The 18201-nt window shown below is 41.7% G+C and overlaps 1 protein-coding gene across 43 annotated transcripts in view; it reads right to left on the reverse strand.

Annotated features, from left to right (window-relative positions):
* LRRFIP1 (LRR binding FLII interacting protein 1) overlaps positions 1 to 18201 on the reverse strand; it is a 186461-nt gene that overhangs the window by 51931 nt on the left and 116329 nt on the right. For 17 of the 43 annotated variants that reach the window (XM_074264395.1, XM_074264394.1, XM_074264397.1 and 14 more), the window contains exons 3-7: positions 16875 to 16892; positions 9544 to 9591; positions 6757 to 6801; positions 6032 to 6082; positions 33 to 71 (exon numbers count right to left, since the gene is read on the reverse strand). The exons of 9 other annotated variants lie outside the window; for them this stretch is intronic. In XM_074264395.1, the coding sequence (XP_074120496.1) occupies positions 33 to 71; positions 6032 to 6082; positions 6757 to 6801; positions 9544 to 9591; positions 16875 to 16892 (201 nt within the window). The remainder of the gene's footprint in view (positions 1 to 32; positions 72 to 6031; positions 6083 to 6756; positions 6802 to 9543; positions 9592 to 16874; positions 16893 to 18201) is intronic. 17 more of the 43 variants (XM_074264398.1, XM_074264384.1, XM_074264378.1 and 14 more) reach the window with 5 other exon arrangements.

An 18201-nucleotide genomic window follows, 5' to 3' on the forward strand; every position in this document is an offset into this window, starting at 1 on the left:
ATTCACACACAGGAACTCATTCGGACTCTCACCACGGGGTAGGCGCCGGCATAGTCCAGCTCTGCCTGGGACTGTCAGGAGTACCGGGGGAGATAATAAAGCAGGTCAGAAGAGGGGCAGGGTCCCCCAGATGCAGTGGACAAATAAGAACTAACAATAAAACCCTCCTCTCTCCCACCTTCTGGCCAAAGAGAAAGAAACAGAAAAGGTTAATGTAGGGGGTAGCTGGGTGGGGTAGTGGATAGAGCACCAGCCCTGAAGTCAGGAGGACCTGAGTTTTAATATGCTTTCAGGCACTTAATACCTCCTACCTGTGTGACCCTGGGCAAGTCACTTAACCCCAATTGCCTCAGGGGAAAAAAAAGGTTAATGTACCTAGATGGAAGGTAAAAGAATATCAAGTTTTTGTGTGCTATGCCCTGCTAATTTCCCAGAAGTGGAATCAGTGTGGCCATTTCCTTAATAGTAAAGAGATTTAATTAAAGTGCATTGGGGAAAGCATCCTAGTGTTGGAATTAGGGACTTGCCTCTGAAACTTGCTACCTATATAACCAGAAGCAACCATTCTGCTTCTCTCTGGGGTTCAGTTTCCTCCTCTGTCAAATGGGTGGGTTAAACTAGATGGACCCTGAAGTCCTTTCTGTTTATAAATCTATGATGTATTAAATTCCTAGGATCATTTCTTATTTAAAAAAAGCAACTAATGTAAGTCACTTACTTTTTATAAATATCATAATAAATTTATATTATAAATTATTTTCTAAGAAATAAATTTATAATATAAATATCAAGAAAAATTACACCAATTTTGAAATAACAAAATGGAAAATCTCTTAAGGAAACTATTCAAGAAATAGGTTTTCTAAGAGGTAATTGATTATATAGAGTCATCTTGAGACAAGTGAACAAAAATGGCTAACAGGAAACGATGCCCAAGATAAGTAGGGAGAGGGTAGAGGTCACTAACTACCTTTGATCAGGTTAGCTCCCCAAGTTCTGAAGAACTAATACATCCAAGGATATATGACGGAAATGGCTGAGTCACTGTGGTGATAGCTGAATGACTGCAGAGGGTGGGAGAGAGGCCCAAGAAGTGGAGGGCAAATCTTGTCTAACTTTCAAAAAAGGCTAGAGAATGGATCTTACAAGCTGGAAGTCAATGATCTTGACTTGAATTCTGGGAAAACGTCCCCAAGATGATGACATGAACTTCTACTCATGTCAGATTAAACTCAGTTGCCTTTGATAGAGATTACATTGGCAAAAGAAACTCACATTGTAGATTTAGTTTTTCTGGAGTTGAAATAAGCATTTAATACACTCCTTCATGCTATTCTTACAGAAAAGATAGGGTTTCAAGGGTCTTACTATTACACAAAAGGCTGACCCCGACAATGATTAATTAATGATTAATTAGTGGCTCAATTTCAACCATGAAGGTGCAGCCTAGAAGGATGATGGATGTGTGCTGGAAAAGCTGTGCTATTTCCCATTTTCCTCCATCACTTGGATAAAGGAGTGGATCATGGACTTGACAAAATAGCAGATACTATAGATGAGTGGCTGATGAGAGAAAGAATCTGGCTTCAATAAATTATATGAGAAAAGAAAGGCCAAATCCAAGAAAGTCAAATTCAACAGGGCTAAATGTAAAGTCATCGAGAGGACCAAAAATTCAACATCCCAAATTCAACATCTCTCTCCAGAGAGAGTATGGATGGCAATTTTGATGGGTAAATGGATGCCATGGCTTCTTAGAAGGCTGGCTTCATAGTCCATCCAGGCACCAAGCATCATTGCCTCCTATGAGACAGATGCTGTGCTAAGTGCTGAAATCAGCATTAAAAGACATAGGTAACAAAATAAATTTCAATCCTACCTGTGCTACCTACAGACCTGAATGGGCTGATCACAGCTTGCTGATCCCAGCAGTAATTTACCAGGCAAGCTGCCAAGACCACAAATTTAAAAATAGTTGGAGATGGAGAAAAGTCCCTCCAGAGATAAAATTGCAAGTTCATAAAACTCAGGATTAGGGAGACAAGAGTCTCTGCTCTACTCTACCCTGCTCAGACATCATCTGTTGAGTGTTGTCCGGTTCTGGCAAATTTTAAGGGCAATGAAAAAGTGGAGAGTATATGTAGAAGGACAATCAAAATGGTGGAGGGCCTGGACATCATGCAGTCTGAGGACAAGCTGAAGGAATCAGGATGTTTAGAGAAAAAATGACTTGAGGTAAATGGTGGGAAGAGGAGACGGTGGAGAGCTGTCTCCAAATTTCTGAATGGCTGTCCTGGGGAAGAGGAGTCAGCCTCACATTCTTCTTGGTCTCAGAGGGCAGAACCAGGAATAGAGAAAGAGAGCTGTCAACGAGAATGGGGATAGGAGAGCTCAGAGATACAGATTCAGGCTCACAGATTGGAAAAAACTCAGTAACTGGATGGAGCTGTCCAAAAATAGATTGGGTTGTCAGTGGTAGTAGTGGGTTCCCTCTCACTAAAGGGCTTCAAGCAACTGCTGGAGATCCACTGTCAGGTATGTTGTAGAGGGGATCTTTGCTCAGGAAAGGCCCTTAGAGACCCCTCAAAAATCTGAGAGTGTGATTCTGGGTAGTGCTTAATGCACACTTATCGGTATCTAGAGAAAGGAACCAATTCTCTTCTTAAGCACAGTCCCATGAAAAGTCCTCTTAAGAAATTTTTTCCAGACACATGGACAACAGACCCTAGAAACTCTAGCAATAGGGCTCAGTATTGGGCTGGGCCTGGCTCACTGTGCCTCATCACATCCTATGGCCCTGAGGAGGAAGCATTCTAAGTCAGCTTGCTTGGGTAATTGATAGGGCATCATAGCAGTGACCACAATGACTGCATTGCAGTTTAAAGAGATTCCTCGTGCCCTCGAGCGGTTATTTTTCATCAGAGACCAAATGAATTTTGTTCTGAACAAAGACAGGAATGAGAAAAAACTTAATCAGCTGTCCAGAGGAAAGGTACTTGCTAAAACTTATTCGTAGGCAGTACTGTGAAAAATTTTGGAGCAGTTCTGAGATATCTGGACAATGTTGGGACAGGGAAAGCCCTAGAGAAAACAAGATGGAAGAAAGGACCAAGATGGAGCAATCTCCTCATATCAAATAAGTTACACTTTGCTCAACTAAATTTACTTCCAACAGAAGTAAAATGTTTGTTTTAGCTCCATTCAAAAATTTAAAGAATTTAATCCTAACATATCTATTTTTTTTAGTCTCAGTTCAACTTATGAAGAGGGTGATAGAGCATTTGTCTGGGCATCTAGGTGGGTTAATTTGTGACTTGCACACTTTTCTGGAGGAGGAGCAAGGAAGATTAATGAGTTGTGGCTCAGTGATCCTATTGCCAAATAATGAGTTCTCTCAGTCTGTTTTGAGAAGGAAATCCAGTCCTTACTAACCAATTATATATCACTGTCAGAGGATCACAGATTCATAGATACAGAAGCATGTCCAACATGCCCATTTTATAGATGAGGAAACTGAGGCACAGAGAGCTTAAATGACTTTGTCAACTTCACAAAGTCAGTCGAGAAAAAACCATATATTGAACTCCTATGAACCAAACACTGAAAGTATGGGAGGCAGAATTCAAGTCAGGTCATCCTGAGTGCCCAGAGCTCCTTCATAAAGGAAAGGGCAAGATTTCACACTTTATTATTCCAAAATAGGAATTTAGTATTGGGTTCATTTATATAATGATATAATAGTCATTGATTCCCACCAAGAATTCCATAATAATTTCCTTAAAATCTTCAAGTATAAGTGGATCCAACATTTATTACAGTCCTTCCAGAATGCACTACTCAAAGCAGGTCAATTGCATTTCCCAACACCACTTAATGTTTTTGAAGAGATTTAACAAAAACAATCTCCTCCCATTTGGGGACAGTATGTTACAAGACCCGAATCCACCCCGATAACTCACCCTTGCCAGTGAAGATGGTCACCATTTGTCCATACTCGGAGGATATTTGAAATAACCAAGAAAGCTGCTACCCACATGACTTTTTAGTGCTATCAAGAATTTTGACAGATTTTTATATAGTCTGAGGGTAACAGAGGGATTTTAAGCATAAAGATAGGATCAGATTGGTGAAAAAAAATTTAATCTAGTTCACCAATACAATACATGGATTTATTAAGTGCTAATCCTTGTTATTACAGATGAGATGTGCCTTTGCTTCAGAAAAAGAAATGTACTAGCAGGCACCTACAGGTCAGTTTGCTGACTTAAGAGGAAAAAAAAAATCTCAGTTTCTCCACTTCAAGTCTCAAAGTACATTTGATGTGATTAACAGAATTCATGAAGATTTATGAAAACATCTCAGGAAGAAAAAATAATCAATTCAAGTTTTAACAGGCTAAATAATCAACCACCCATTTCAATTAAGAAATTACATTATACTTCATTAACTATGATATAGGCTTTTTAGGTAAGACCAAATATTGCTTGGTTCCTATCGTCATATAACAGATCCAATGTTCCCCCATTTTATTTTAGATAATGGACCTGGCAAAATACAACAGAAATGACACATTAGATTGGGAGGCGGGGAGTGAACTTCCTCCTTACAATCAAAGAGGCTTTGGAGAAATCACTCTCCTTATCTGTAAAATGGGAGGGATTGAACTACAGGATCTCCCAAGCCCTCTTGATTCCAAATCCCATGATCCTCTGAATCGTAAAGGTACTATATATCAAAATGTCACTCAACAGCAATTACTTAACAAGATTTCATTCTATAGCAAGTACTGATCAAAGCACTTTACAAACATGAGAATGCAGAAATAAAACAGCCCCTGCCCTCCAGAAGCTTACAGCCTGTCCTCCCAAATATGTAAGTATCCAAGATCTGCTTTAGACACAAGGCTAGTTATTACAACTGGCGTGTTCAAACACTGCTGAGGCTTCTGCAGGCTCTCTGGACAAATTAGGAAAGTATCTGGCATCATTCACGCTCCAAACCATAATTCTAGGTTGGACTTGTTTTCTTAAGTCGGCAAATCTAAGCTGCAGTTTCCAAGTAAAAGACATTTGAAAGTATTTGGTGTTATTGGTAACCTCTCCAGGGCAACAACAGAAACAGAAGGGAAAGAGATCAAGTGGCGGCTACAAAACTGTGTAGGAGCCACAAAAACAAGAGTTCCCTGTGCCAAATCATGAGGGAGGACTATTTTAACTTCAGTTTGTTGGCTGACATTTTTTTTATTATTATTACTTTGAAGCATTTTATTCATATAGCTATTGATAATTAAAATTCTTTTGGAAACTGACCATTTATCTATTGGGGAATTGTTCTTGGTCTTACATTTTGCGTCAATTCTCTATACAGTTGAGGATGGAAATGTTTATGGTGATAAGTGGATAAGTGGGCATTTATTTTCCCCCTAAAGGTTTTCATGAAAGCTTTACCCACATAACATAAATGCACCTGAAATAAGAAACCACTGAGTAAAGAAAACAACAACAAAAAAAACCATTGCATCAAAATCTATGGTAAAAGTCAAAGTACATACCTAAATCTCCCTATATATACATACAATATTATAATATCATATAATATACATAGATTCAACATACTAAAAGACCATTTCACTTGCATGAGTCAAGGAATATTTGATGGATCAATTTTTTCCTACTCAATGGTTTTCTTCTTATCCTAGCTGCATTGATTTTGTTCAGGCAAAAAAACAAAAAAACAAAAAAACAAAACAAAAAAAACTTTTCAATTTCAAGAGGCACTAGAGCAGAACTGTTCCTCATAAAGAAGTGGATATGACAATCATTGATGCTTCTATATTTATATGGTATGTTACCTGTAGGGACATGCAAATAGCTTGGATACAAAGGATTCCTTTTAATGTGATTCATTATGAGTATAACCATAAGGTTGGATTAGGAAACCTAGAAGTAAAGATTTTTGAACTTCTAATGAGAAAATAGAAAATTTCTACAAGGCTTAGTAAGCGTGCACACTAAATAATTTGGTTACTAACCCTCAGGCTTCCGCGACTACCCACTGACATGCGTTCATCTTCATCAGAAGCCTATTGGAAAAGAAAGGATGAAAAGAAACACATGAAATGGTAGAAATAACACAAGTGATGATAACAATGCCAAAATCTCAGTGGGAAACAAAGCAAACCCACCAGTTGGATTTACAACAGAATCGGATTTGATTCAAGCTAATGATTAAATGGATAAAATTCACAAATCAGATGAGTGACAGATCACAATGAGAGCGAATATCTTCATTCTCAAGGAGCAAAGCAGATGGATCCCAATTAATCCATCAGCTCTGCCCACTGCCTTGGTACATACCTGATTCTGCCAGGATCTACTATGCTCACTTTCTTGAAATGAAATTATTTCACGCAATGTGGTAACTTATAAATACACATATTTAATATATGATAAAAACAACTCTTCTTTTTTCATTAAGCAAAAAGATGACATGGGGAAACACACACAAGCTCCCATCCATACCTTGTTAATAACCAAAGCTTCCAAATGTTTCTAAAAAACAACAAAAAGTTAAGGCAAAACGTCCCCAGCAGCTTTCCCAGTATCAGCCTAAGTCATGGCCCACACTCAGCCACAAGATCCAGTCACTTCCTTCCAAGAGGATCATGGAAGTAAATGTTTACTCTAGTAACCACAAGCACAAAAAAGACATCAGCTCTGGGCAAAGGCCGAAGGAAAGAACAAAGACCGTACTAACCGATGGATTTCTTCGGAATCTATGAGAGTATCGCTCGCTCTCTTCCTAACGAAGCAACAGAAGAAGAAAGAACAGTAAAAGATTGAAAGCAGAAATGTCAAAAATGTTTTGGGGAAAAAAGAAACCTTGATATTTTAAGGTAGAATCTTAAGGAGACAAAACAGTGGGGTTAACTTCCCTAAGAGAAAGCTATAATCTGCCTCCTGTATTTCTTTCTTTCATTTTTTTTTTTTGGGGGGGGAGGCAACATAATATTTGTGCCACAAATGTCAAATCAACATTGTTTTTTTCCTTCCTTTCCTCTCTATCTCTTCCTTTCACTCTCTGTGTGTGTCTGTCTCTCTCTGCATTTCTGTCTCCCCTTTCTTTATTTTGGCATCTAAGAGTTTGTGCCACAAGCTTTTATTTATTTGAATTACAGTAGAAGACCCCTGAAAGGGATTTAAGGAGTAGTAGAAGCAGCCACAGCTGGCAGCACTTCTTGTACTGACAAATGCTAAAAGGGATGGGGAAGAACCTTAGTGGAGGCAGGCAGGGGTCTGCAAATTACCCAGCAGTCAGTGGGTGCAAGTATACCTGGATACTAAAATTAACCGGCTTGGACCCATTCATTTGCCACAGCACTCATAACACTTTGCTTGTTTAGAATAGAGATGCCCACATTTCTTCTGGAGTTTGTTGACAAGGGCACAAAACATTTTTTCCCTCTGCACTAATAGAAGCAATCTGCTTCTTTCCAAAAACTGCCCTGCTGTCTCTCACACAAAGGGCTGCCATGATTTTGTGAGAAAAATTTCATTTCCCTTTCAAAAACAAAAACACCACAAGATAAAGGGTTGCTCCTTCTCCCCAAGGTGGCTTTGCAGGCCTAAAGATTAATTACTGCAAGTCATCTCTTTTTGCAGCAGCAGTTTGAGAGGGGCCTCTGTACACCCAGAAGTAATCATGAGAGAATGGGAAAGTTGTGGTTCCCCTCTATATGATTACCCCCAGCAAACATGGACCTGTGGCCTGTGATTACACTGGCACAAGGATCTCTTTCTACCAAACATGATCAATATTTTAAATTTATAATATTGGAGAATTGAGGGTTGGCAAGGGGGAGGGTGTATGTGTGTGTGGTGTAATGGCAGGGAAGGGGGGCAGTGAACTGACACAGTATCTTCAACAACCAGATTTGATCCCTGGTTTCAAGGAGGGCTCTCTATCTGTGACTACGCTATTCCCACTGCTCCTCCCCCTTTATTAATTACCCAATTTCAAAGAATCTACAGAAAAACTCCACTGATATAGTCCCTTATAAATCCCAATCAATTCAGGATTTGGTGATTCCTTAAAGCAAAGGTGTCAAACTCCCAGCGGGAACTTCAATTAAACCAGCTAAAAATGCAATTGGAAAATATTTGAAAAAAAAATATGAAAATACAACACAATCTAGATAATGCTAACTTGTGGTTTTCGAAGCTTTCTATTTGAATTTCACATCAATGCCTTAAAGAAAGTCATTATCTTCCTATGGTACTAAGAAAACCATTTGGCAAAGTGGAACTTACTTTTATTTATTTATTTATTTATTTGTTTGTTTTAATGAACACCAAATCTGAAGCTTCATAACACTATATCTCACATGAAGTCATTTTATAACACCAGGTGAGGCAAATGAATGAATCTAAGATTTAAGGGGCCGCTAGGTGGCGCAGTGGATAGAGCACCAGCCCTGAGTTCAGGAGGACCCGAGTTCAAATCTGGTCTCAGACACTTAACATTTCCTAGCTGAGTGACCCTGGGCAAGTCACTTAACCCCAGCCTCAGATTTAAAAAAAAAAAAAAAAAAAATCTAAGATTTAATACATGTGTCACTAGCGGGGGAAGGGGTAGAGGGAAAGGGACATATATATATATGAAATATATATATATATATATATATAAGAAAGGGACATAGGTTAGATAATGACCAATGAATTTTACAAATCAGATTTTCTTTTTTCTTCCTTTCTTTTTTCCCCTTAGAATCACTTTTTAAGTTAAAAAACTAGACAGCAGAGGGCCACCCTCACCTGCTCAGAGCTAACTGAATGGCTCATCCCTTCTCCCTCATCCCCAGTAAGGAACTGGCTTCTTTTGAAAATGTCCCAAATCCAGATTCTTCTTGAGTTGAACTCACCTTGAACTCTTCCCTTGGCTCTCTTTGTACACACTAAGCCCTCCGCTGAGTCTGGTTCACGTATAGATATGGGGACCAGGGAGCTTGGGGCCAAGCGCTCAGTGGGATCTTTGCTGAGTGTCTAATACTGGGACGTGACATGTCCCGAGCTTGTCCAATCACCGCTAGTAGGATTGATGTGAGCTCAGTTTACAAAGCTCTACGTGGGGCTTATTTTGTGCAGGAGGACCCTGGGAATTGGCAGTTATGATTGGTCCCCTGACCATTCCTGCTGCAATGAAACGATCAGTGATTTTCACCCCAGGAATTCACATAAATGAATAATAAATGGCCTCTGTTTTCTTTTAAATGTCACCAGGGTTCCATTTTTGCTTTATAATGGGGCTCAGTGGAGTTTCTTATAGGAGAGTCTTCCAGGGGAAGAAAAGGAAAGAGAGAAATTGCAAAAAATAATTCTATGAAAAAATCCAGCTTTCAGAATAGCTGATTACTCGGGTTGCCACAAGCCTCCGAAGAAACTCATCAATCTTTAAACTCAGCTGGATATCAGCTGGGAAGTCCTGCATTATTAAATGGAGAACAATTAAATGAGAAACTATTTGGGATTTTTCACAAAAGCATACCATCCATTGCTCGATGTCACCCCATTTTGTATCCAGCCCATAATATTTCTAGAGACAGAAAGGAAAGAAAATTAGGTAAGAGACATCAGCGCTGTATGGCGTCCCAACATGCAATTCCAGAGCGTTGCATTGCCCACCCCACAGAGCCGGAGAGAAGAAAACCACGATGAATCCAGCCAGCTTGCTACCATAGCACGCGGCGTGGCGGGGTCAGGGAGGGGCCCTTCCCCGCCACCCAGTTAGGTGGCAGTTTTTGGTTGGAGGAGCCCCTGAGCACAAGAATGGCCCATTTGTCTCTTTTTTTGTGTCAAGAATATGGAAAAGAAGAAGCTCCTTCAAAAGTCCTGCTGGAGGCCTGGGCGGTAAAAGGAAGGTATAGTTTCAAGCAAATATACTTAGCAAGATAAGGATAAGCCAAGGTCTCCTATTGGGTTTGGGGTTCACCAGCAGAATGGGGCAAGAAAGGGCTAATGAGGACCCAGCTGGCTTCCTGCTGGCATTTCAATGTCAAAATTTCCGCCAGGAGGAGCTGGCCTGGATGTTTTATGAGATGCTAAGAATGGCTAATTGCCGCTTCCCTTTCTATCTGAACCCTAAGATTTCAGAGCTTGCAAGGGGGGGGAATGGTGTCCTTATTTCCATAGAATTGGTTTCCTTTGTGATTCTCTGTATTTTATTCTATGCATTTAAAAACCTAACTCTGAGAAGGAGCCCATAGACTTCCCCTGACTGCACAAGGTATACCTAATCCTCCCAAATGGTGAAGAATCCCAACTCTTTCTAAAGCAAGAGTGGAATAAATCGGTGAAGGCTCCTCAGCATGGCGTCCCAAGGGAGTCTTCTCCGCTCCTGATTTTGCATTAAGTAAAGGGAGCCTCCCGAGGAAGGAACGGACTGAGAAGTGGCCCATGACCCCCGCACGGGGTAGAAGGAGGAGGCTGCAGTCCTAGGACTGATCCTCTTCCAATAGACCGGGCAGAATCAAGAATTCAGTAAAGGGTTGGACTGATGTCATTGGATAAGGGTTTAGATTGGAGTGAGTGACTTCCAAGATCCCTTAGAAATGTCTGTTTCTAAATTGTTCATTCCTTTTGATCCTGAGTGAATCCCTTAGGGACTGCCTGAGCCTCAGTTTCCCTATCTGTAAAATGCAGGGGTTGAACTGATGGTCTCTGAAGTGCCTCCAACTCCAGGAGTATCAGTGATTCCCATGATTAAAGGCATCTGCTCATTTGTACCTCAACAAAACTAAGACAGGACCAGACTCCCACGGAGGTTGGGCCTTGAGTGAATGTGTCTGTGTGTGTGTATATCTGTGTGTGTGTGAGTGTGTGTATGTGTGAGTGAGTGTGTGAGTGAGAGTGTGAATGTGTGTGAATGTCAGTGTGTGTGAATGTGTGAGTGTGTGTGTATGTGTGAGTGTGTGAATGTGAGTGTGTGTGAATGTGTGTGTGTGAGTGTGAGTGTATGTGTGAGCGTGTGAATGTGAGTGTGTGTGAATATGTGTGAGTGTGAATGTGTGTGAATTTGAGTGTGTATGTGTGTGTGAATGTGTGAGTATGAGTATGTGTATGTGAGTGTGTGAATGTGAGTGTGTATGTGTGTGTGAGTATGAATGTGTGTGTGAATGTGTGTAAGTGTGTGTGTGAGTGTGTATGTATGTGTGAGTATGAGTATGTGTGTATGTGAGTGTGTCTGACTGTGTGTGAGTGTGTATGTGTGTGTGTGTATGTGTGTGTGAATGTGTGTGTGTGACTGTGTGTGTATGAGTATGTGTGTAGTGGGTGTGTGAATGTGAGTGTGTATGTGTGTGTGTGAGTATGAATGTGTGAGTATGTGTGTATGTGAGTGTGTGTGACTATGTGTGAGTGTGTATGTGTGTGTGTGAGTGTGTGAATGTGTGTGAGTGTGAGTATGTGTGTATGTGAGTGTGTGTGTCTGTGTATGTGTGTGAGTATGTGAGTGTGTGAATGTGTGAGTGTGAGTTTGTATGTGTGTGTGTATGAATGTGTGTGTATGTGAGTGTGTGTGTATGTGTGTGTGAGTGTGTGAGTATGTGTGTGTGTGTGACTGTGTGTGTGAGTGTGTATGTGTGTGTGAGGATGAGTACGTGTGTATGTGAGTGTGTGTAGGTTTGTGTTCCCCCCACCCCAGGACCGTGTAATTTGAAAACCAGTAAGTCCGGACCTCTCCCAGCCCACACTTGGGGACTGGCTGATGATGGCAGGAGCACATGGCTGCTATTTTTGGCCTGGCTGCTACGTGGCAGCCCGATTACAACCTCTCTGTCCTAAAATGGTTGGATTTCTTTCTTTCTGTGACAATGGTAACGGGGAGCACGGAGGAAAAAGCCAACGGGGTGATGTAAATGGGATTTAAAAATACACCAGGATGGAGAGCAGAGGAAAAGTCCCAGGGCCAAGGCCTGCCTCAGCCCAAATCCTCCTTCCCTAGAGACACTCTGAAAGCAAATACTTGGGGGCAGGGAAGGAAACGGGAGAGTGGGGGTCCTGGCCGGGGGAGGGGGTCTCACCAAACAAGACCTGGGATTCTGAAGATGACCGGTCTTCAATTCCCTGCCCCAGACTTGCTCCCAGCTTGGAGAGTTAATCAATTTGCTGCCCTGGGTTCAGGTTACACATCTGTAAAGCAGGTCTATCTGCCGCCCTGCCCGCTCTCACAAAGTCCTTGGAAAAATAAGGGGGATGGCACAGAGGAGGGAAATTCGAGGCTATTATAAGAAAGGCATTCTGGAAGCCCCCAGTGTCACATCCAAGGCAGGGAAGGGATTTCGACTTCCCTTTGTTTCTATTTTCTGCCTCGGTCCCTCCGTGGACGGCTCCATTTGCAGCTGACCTATCTCTGTTGTTAATCTGTAACATGAAATGGGCAGAATCTCCTCCATGTAGAGACTTCTTTCCGGGGGAAGACCTGGGTTCCAATGTCACCACTAACACACATGTGTGACTCTGACAGAGCCCAGGCTAGAGGCCTCCTGATGATCCTGAGGCTTTACAGGGAGAGCCAAGTTTAGGTCCTTGGAGCTCTAGTCACTTACACTGTTTGCCTCAGTTTCCCCAACTGTAAAAGGGGATCATGAAACTTTTAGAGGAGAACATGTGGAAAGCACTTGGCTCAATGCTCGGCATGTAGTAGGCACTTAACAAATATTTATTCCTTTCCCTTCCCTGCTAATCCTTTGACCTTTAATGAACTGTGCATGCTGATAACTAAATAAATTTATAATTAAATAAAAAATTCAATTACATCGATCCTGCTAATTAATTAAATAAATTAATGATTAAATTCTTAAATAAATAAATGTATCTAGATAAATAAATAAAACTGGCCTATGACCGGTTATGAACAGTTTATAAACAACTATAGTTATCTAGATGTAAGGAGGGTTAAAGGGGAAACTGGTGAGATAATTAATCACACAGTTTTATATACTGGTTTCTATTGCCTTTTTTTTTAGGGTGGGGGGGGAGGAGCTAGATAACCTTTCAAAAGAATGAGATTTTTTGAAAAATCACCGGCAGAGCATTTAATTAGAGAACAGAAGTCCAGATCAGTCCCACCTGCGGATGTGAATCGATCCCGGAGGCATCTGCTGTTTAAAGTTGACCCAATCCCCAGCCACCAGGCTCTGGGGCCATCCAGACCACGATTAGTAGGGAAAGAGCAGGAGGCTCCAAGTGGCCCCCAGACCAGAGCGCCAAGAGGTGAGTAGCAGCCATAGCAGCCCAAGCTTCAGAAAGTGCCCACCCTGGGGATTAGCAGTGAGACAGGCAGAACATGCAGGGGGAGCAAGCCCAGTGGGAGACCAGAGGGATCTGGCTTTCAGAAACAGTTTGGGTTGGTCAGAAGCAGCTGGCAATGACCAAAAAGCGAGCCTGACTTTGGAGGCCGCATTCTAGACAAAGCTTGCGTATGACGGCAACAGCGGGATTTTCTTCAGAGCATCAAATTCCAAAATCTGCTTCGTGCTAGGCAACTGTCCCCACATTATCATTCTGGCTGTGGGTCTAAGAACTGTGTTGGTGGCCTTGGTCTAGGTCTGTCCCGCTAGCTGTGGCCCCAGGGCAGGGCCTGACCCTCCCTCAGGGATGTGTAAATGATGGGGTAGAGATGTGGTAGAAAGAGAGCTGGATCTGGGGAGAGACAGCTTGGTGTGCCCTTGGGCAAATAGTGGCGAGGAGAGGACAGAGAAAAGAAGGAGGAAAAGAAGGAAGGTGAAAAGGAGAGAGAGAGAGAGAGAGAGAGAGAGAGAGAGAGAGAGAGAGAGAGAGAGAGAGAGAGAGAGAGAGAGATATGGAGGAGGAAAAGAAAAGTGGGAAAGGGAGGGAAGAAAAGAGAGAAGAAAAAAGAGATGATAGGGAGGAATATAAAAATGAGAGAAAATGAGAGGCGAGGAAGGATGGAAAGAGAGGAGAAAAATGGAGTGGTGGAAAGGAGGGGAAAAGAAAAAAGAAGAGGAGAAAGAAAGAAGGAAGAAAAAGAAAGAAGAAAAAGAAGAAGAAATTATCAAGACAAGCTATGGGATGACCATTTCAGGGGCTGGCATTTAGTTTCAGTTTAATAATCTTACTGGGTATACAGTTTTCCATTTGCCATGGAAGAGAGGTCTGTACTTAGAGCTGCTCAGAAGCAATTTGTCCTAAGTGAATGCTGCCCTAAGTGCCAGAAAACTTGACAAAACCCCAACTGCTCCTTTTCTCATGGAGCTTCTCCAAAAAGAAGGTCCAGTAAGCAGTGAGTGAACCTGAGGCTCATTTCGTCCCCGCTGGTCCCAGCAGCAGTTTTGCTGGGCCCCACTCCCTGGAGTCCAGTCCAGCTGTAAGCTATGATCCTATGACTCGTGGTTCTCGATGGGCCAGAGTGTTTTAGGTTCCTTAACTGAGGATAAATGAAAACTTAAGAACTTCCCAATCCACCAAACCACAGGTAAACACCCGTATGCAGGAAGAAAATAAAATGGACCTGACTGAGTTCTATATGAGGAACGTGACTCAGCCTTTGGCCCGAAGACGCCCAGCTTCTTACACTTGGGACTCAGTGAGTGAGTGACTTCATTCTCAGTAACATTTGGACTGACGTATTGAGTTCTCTCTGTAGTTCCTCTGAGAGGAGGCCATTCAGCCTCTTCCTCTCTGGAAGCCTTTGGAGTTCACAAAATGGGAGGATTCAAGGTTGAAGCAATCATTGAAAGCCACCATCTTCCTGCAATTTCTTGAAAGTGAAATGGGGGAGGGGGAGGAAACAAAGGGGACTAGTTCATTCTCCAGTACATCTGCTCATGTACTAGGTAGGTACAGTGGTTGATGTACAAGAACTTTGCCATGATCCCAAAGGACTTGAAAACTTCAGCTAAATTGATGGTCTTATGGGTATGACCCAGGTCACACAGGTATTAATGGCTTTCTTTTCACTACAAAAGGAAGGAATTATGGCTACTAAGCAGCATGTTTCATCCAGAACAAATCACTCCAGATCAACCTCACTGCCTTTCTGGACAGCATCCCTAGACTCATTAATGGAAGAAGTTTCTTGAAGAGAATCTACCAGGCTTACAGCAAGGCATCCAACAGGCTCTCACCATATCCCTGGGAAAAGATTCAGGGAAATGGCCTCAATCAATGTTACTCTAATAGGCCCATTAATCAATCCCTTACCTAAGGATCCTTGGGGGCTGTGTATTGACCAAATTTTAGAATATAGCATTATCTCTGTTTTACTGTATTTTGATTTTGTTAAACATTTTCCAGTTATATTTAAATAAACTTATGGCCTAAATGACAGTACAGTGAATTTGGAACTGGTTGAATGATCAAACTAAAAAGTGTTGATTTGTAAAGTGATGTCATCCTGAAGTGCTAAAGAGGATCTGGTCTTGGTCCTACTCTGCTTAATATTTGTATCAATAACTTGGATAAAGTAGAGATGACAAATTTGTGGATGACATTGAGAGATAAGCAATAAAATGAATGATAAAACTGGGATACCAAAAAATACCAATGAGGCTGATGAGAATAGTGACTAGAATCTATTATAAAAGAACTTAACAAGAATAAATGTAAAATGTTACCCTTGGGTCAAAAAATCAATTGCATTTGTATGGGATGAGAGAAAGTTGATCAGCCAATAGTTCACACGAAGAGATATAGGGGGTTTAATGAACTGCAAACTCAGCGTGAGTCAGCAGTGTTACAGAAGCCAGAAAAGCAAATGAAAGCTTAGGCTGCATTAATTAGCAGCCAATGAATGTCTTGATTGAGGGATGGGATTGTCCTGCTGTATTCCTCCCTGGTGAGAAATGTGTATTCAGTTGAGGGTCATATTTTAGGAAAGATGAGTGCCCTTTGAGGAGTTTCCAGTCTCAGTCGGGGCCTAGGAACTATGCCTTAAAACCAGTTAATGACATTGGGAATATTTGGCCTGGAAAAGAGAAAGCTTGGGGAAGGATGTAAATGCTGGCTTTGACTATCTGGAGTGTGATGAAGAAGCAAGCAGCAGATTTCACCTTGTAAGGAAATGTCTCCTTACAAAGGGAATTATCCCAAGGAGGGGTAGGAAGCATCAGGAGGAAGGGAGTTGCTTCTATGGCTGGAGATTTTAAAACAAAGGCTGGATGACCATGATCTGGGATGAGGATAGGAGGAGTTTTTGTTCTGGCCCTCCCCTTTTGGGACATGCCAGGATTACTTTTCCCATTCTCTTTAAGGCAGGGTGCAAGGCAGAAATATCATCCGAATCCTCATTATTCCTATTTGGTGATGCTTTTCACCAAAACCTGTGTATTAAATGTATAAGTTTTACAAGTTTTAATGTAGTAAGTTACGAGCCCTCATAAGGGTATGAATTCTTAATTTTAGAGTGAAATCAACTTTTACAAAAGGATTCAGAAATTAGTCTCTCAGGAAAGAGTCTAAAGAGATGGTATGGACATTAGCCGAATAGGGACCCCCCCCCCCAATAACCAAATCTGAATCTCAGCCTGGCTAATTACTAGTAGAACAGCTTTGGCCAATTCTTTAGCCCACCAGCCTCAGTTTCCTCACTTGTAAAATGGAACAGTAAGACCCACCATACTTACCTCTCAAAGCTATCATGAGGATCAAATGGAACAATATAAGAGAAATTCCTATGCTTTATTTTATAAAACAAAATAGTCTCACACTGGGGCCCCTGGTTCAAAGTAACTCATCCAGGCAGCAATAAACTTTTGTGTGTCTTGAGTTAATGAAGTTATTTCTGAAAGATATCCGGGGTGTTAGCAAGGAACAGAAGGGACATGCGGGTCAGAAAAGCGATGCTCAAGCAAAGCCTACCTTTTGAACCTGATAGATCTAGAGAAAAAGGAGAAAGAAAAACAAAAGAAAGAAATAAAAGCTGACATCATTTATGAGGTAGAACATGTAGAGCCCAGAGGAGAAATGGCAACAAATGGTAGCACTCCAGAAAAAGAAGACACTGATGAAACTCCGCTTTCCTGTTGGAAATTTCCAGCTTCACTTCAAGAATTAATCGTCCCCCCAAGGATGTCCCATTCCACTGGAGTCTAATCAGCACCTTAGATGTTGGAGAGCTCCCTGGATTTCGGGGGAGGATTCCCAGGTTCCCTTTCTCAAGAAGAAGCTCAGGTGAGCCAGGTATTAATGCTGGTGGACAAAGAGCCTTTGAATTTCCCCAAATCCAAAATGGCACCAAGAGCAAAATTGCAAAGCCCCTTCTCTAAACCAAAGGAATGCCTTCCCAAACCAACGAGCAAGGCCAATCATTCCCCATACTTCCAGATATTTACAATTCAAAAAGATATTTAAGCATATTCATCGTGTTGAATCCCCAAAAGATATTTACGCTTGAATATACCAAATAACAAGGATATAAAGGAGATATGTGATATCATCATATTCTGATTTATGCAACCACAGGAAACAGAAGTTTAGGAACATTGACAGCTGGATTTAAGTAGAAGATGGGGACAAATCTGAAAATGGTAGCTCCCAAGTGAGGAAATTCCCTCTACCAATGCAAGTGGCCAAGTCTCTGCAACGCATCATCTTAGAGATCATCTTCTTCTAGGGCATCGAAAGGGCAAGTTACCTGTTCAGGATTGTAGAAATGACATATGACTCCAAGTCACGGGGACTTCAAAGCCAGCTCTCTACCTACTATACAACGCTGCCTCTCTTTATAGGAATGCCAAAAGCAAGAGTATGGTATGTTTTTCCTTCACTGACATAATTACCTAAAATATTTCCACTTTTATAGTAAGCACAGTGTAAGAAAAAGAGATGCAGATGTACACCGGCTCGACGAACCAAGAAACCACCTGGAAAAATCTCCAGTCTCAGACGGGTATTGATGCCGTTGGGGAGCTTTAAGTCACAATCAACTCAAGAGTGGTGGAGGCCAATTGGCCCGGATAATCCCCATCTGAGCTTGCTTTCTTTCTCCTGATCAGACCCATTCCTACCAAGCTTGGCAGGGGATAAATTCTCCCACTTGCCCAGACAGCCTTCCTCCACATTATGTGGTCCTGGACCACTCAGGGCTCTGGACATTCTTTCTCCACTGGATTCCCCATTGAGCATCATGGTGGCTCTGAAAATAGGTACAGGGAATTGGCTCAGATGGACTCTTCCTGTGAAAGCT

This window comes from Sminthopsis crassicaudata, chromosome 4 (assembly GCF_048593235.1).
Source record: "Sminthopsis crassicaudata isolate SCR6 chromosome 4, ASM4859323v1, whole genome shotgun sequence".
Taxonomy (NCBI): domain Eukaryota; kingdom Metazoa; phylum Chordata; class Mammalia; order Dasyuromorphia; family Dasyuridae; genus Sminthopsis; species Sminthopsis crassicaudata.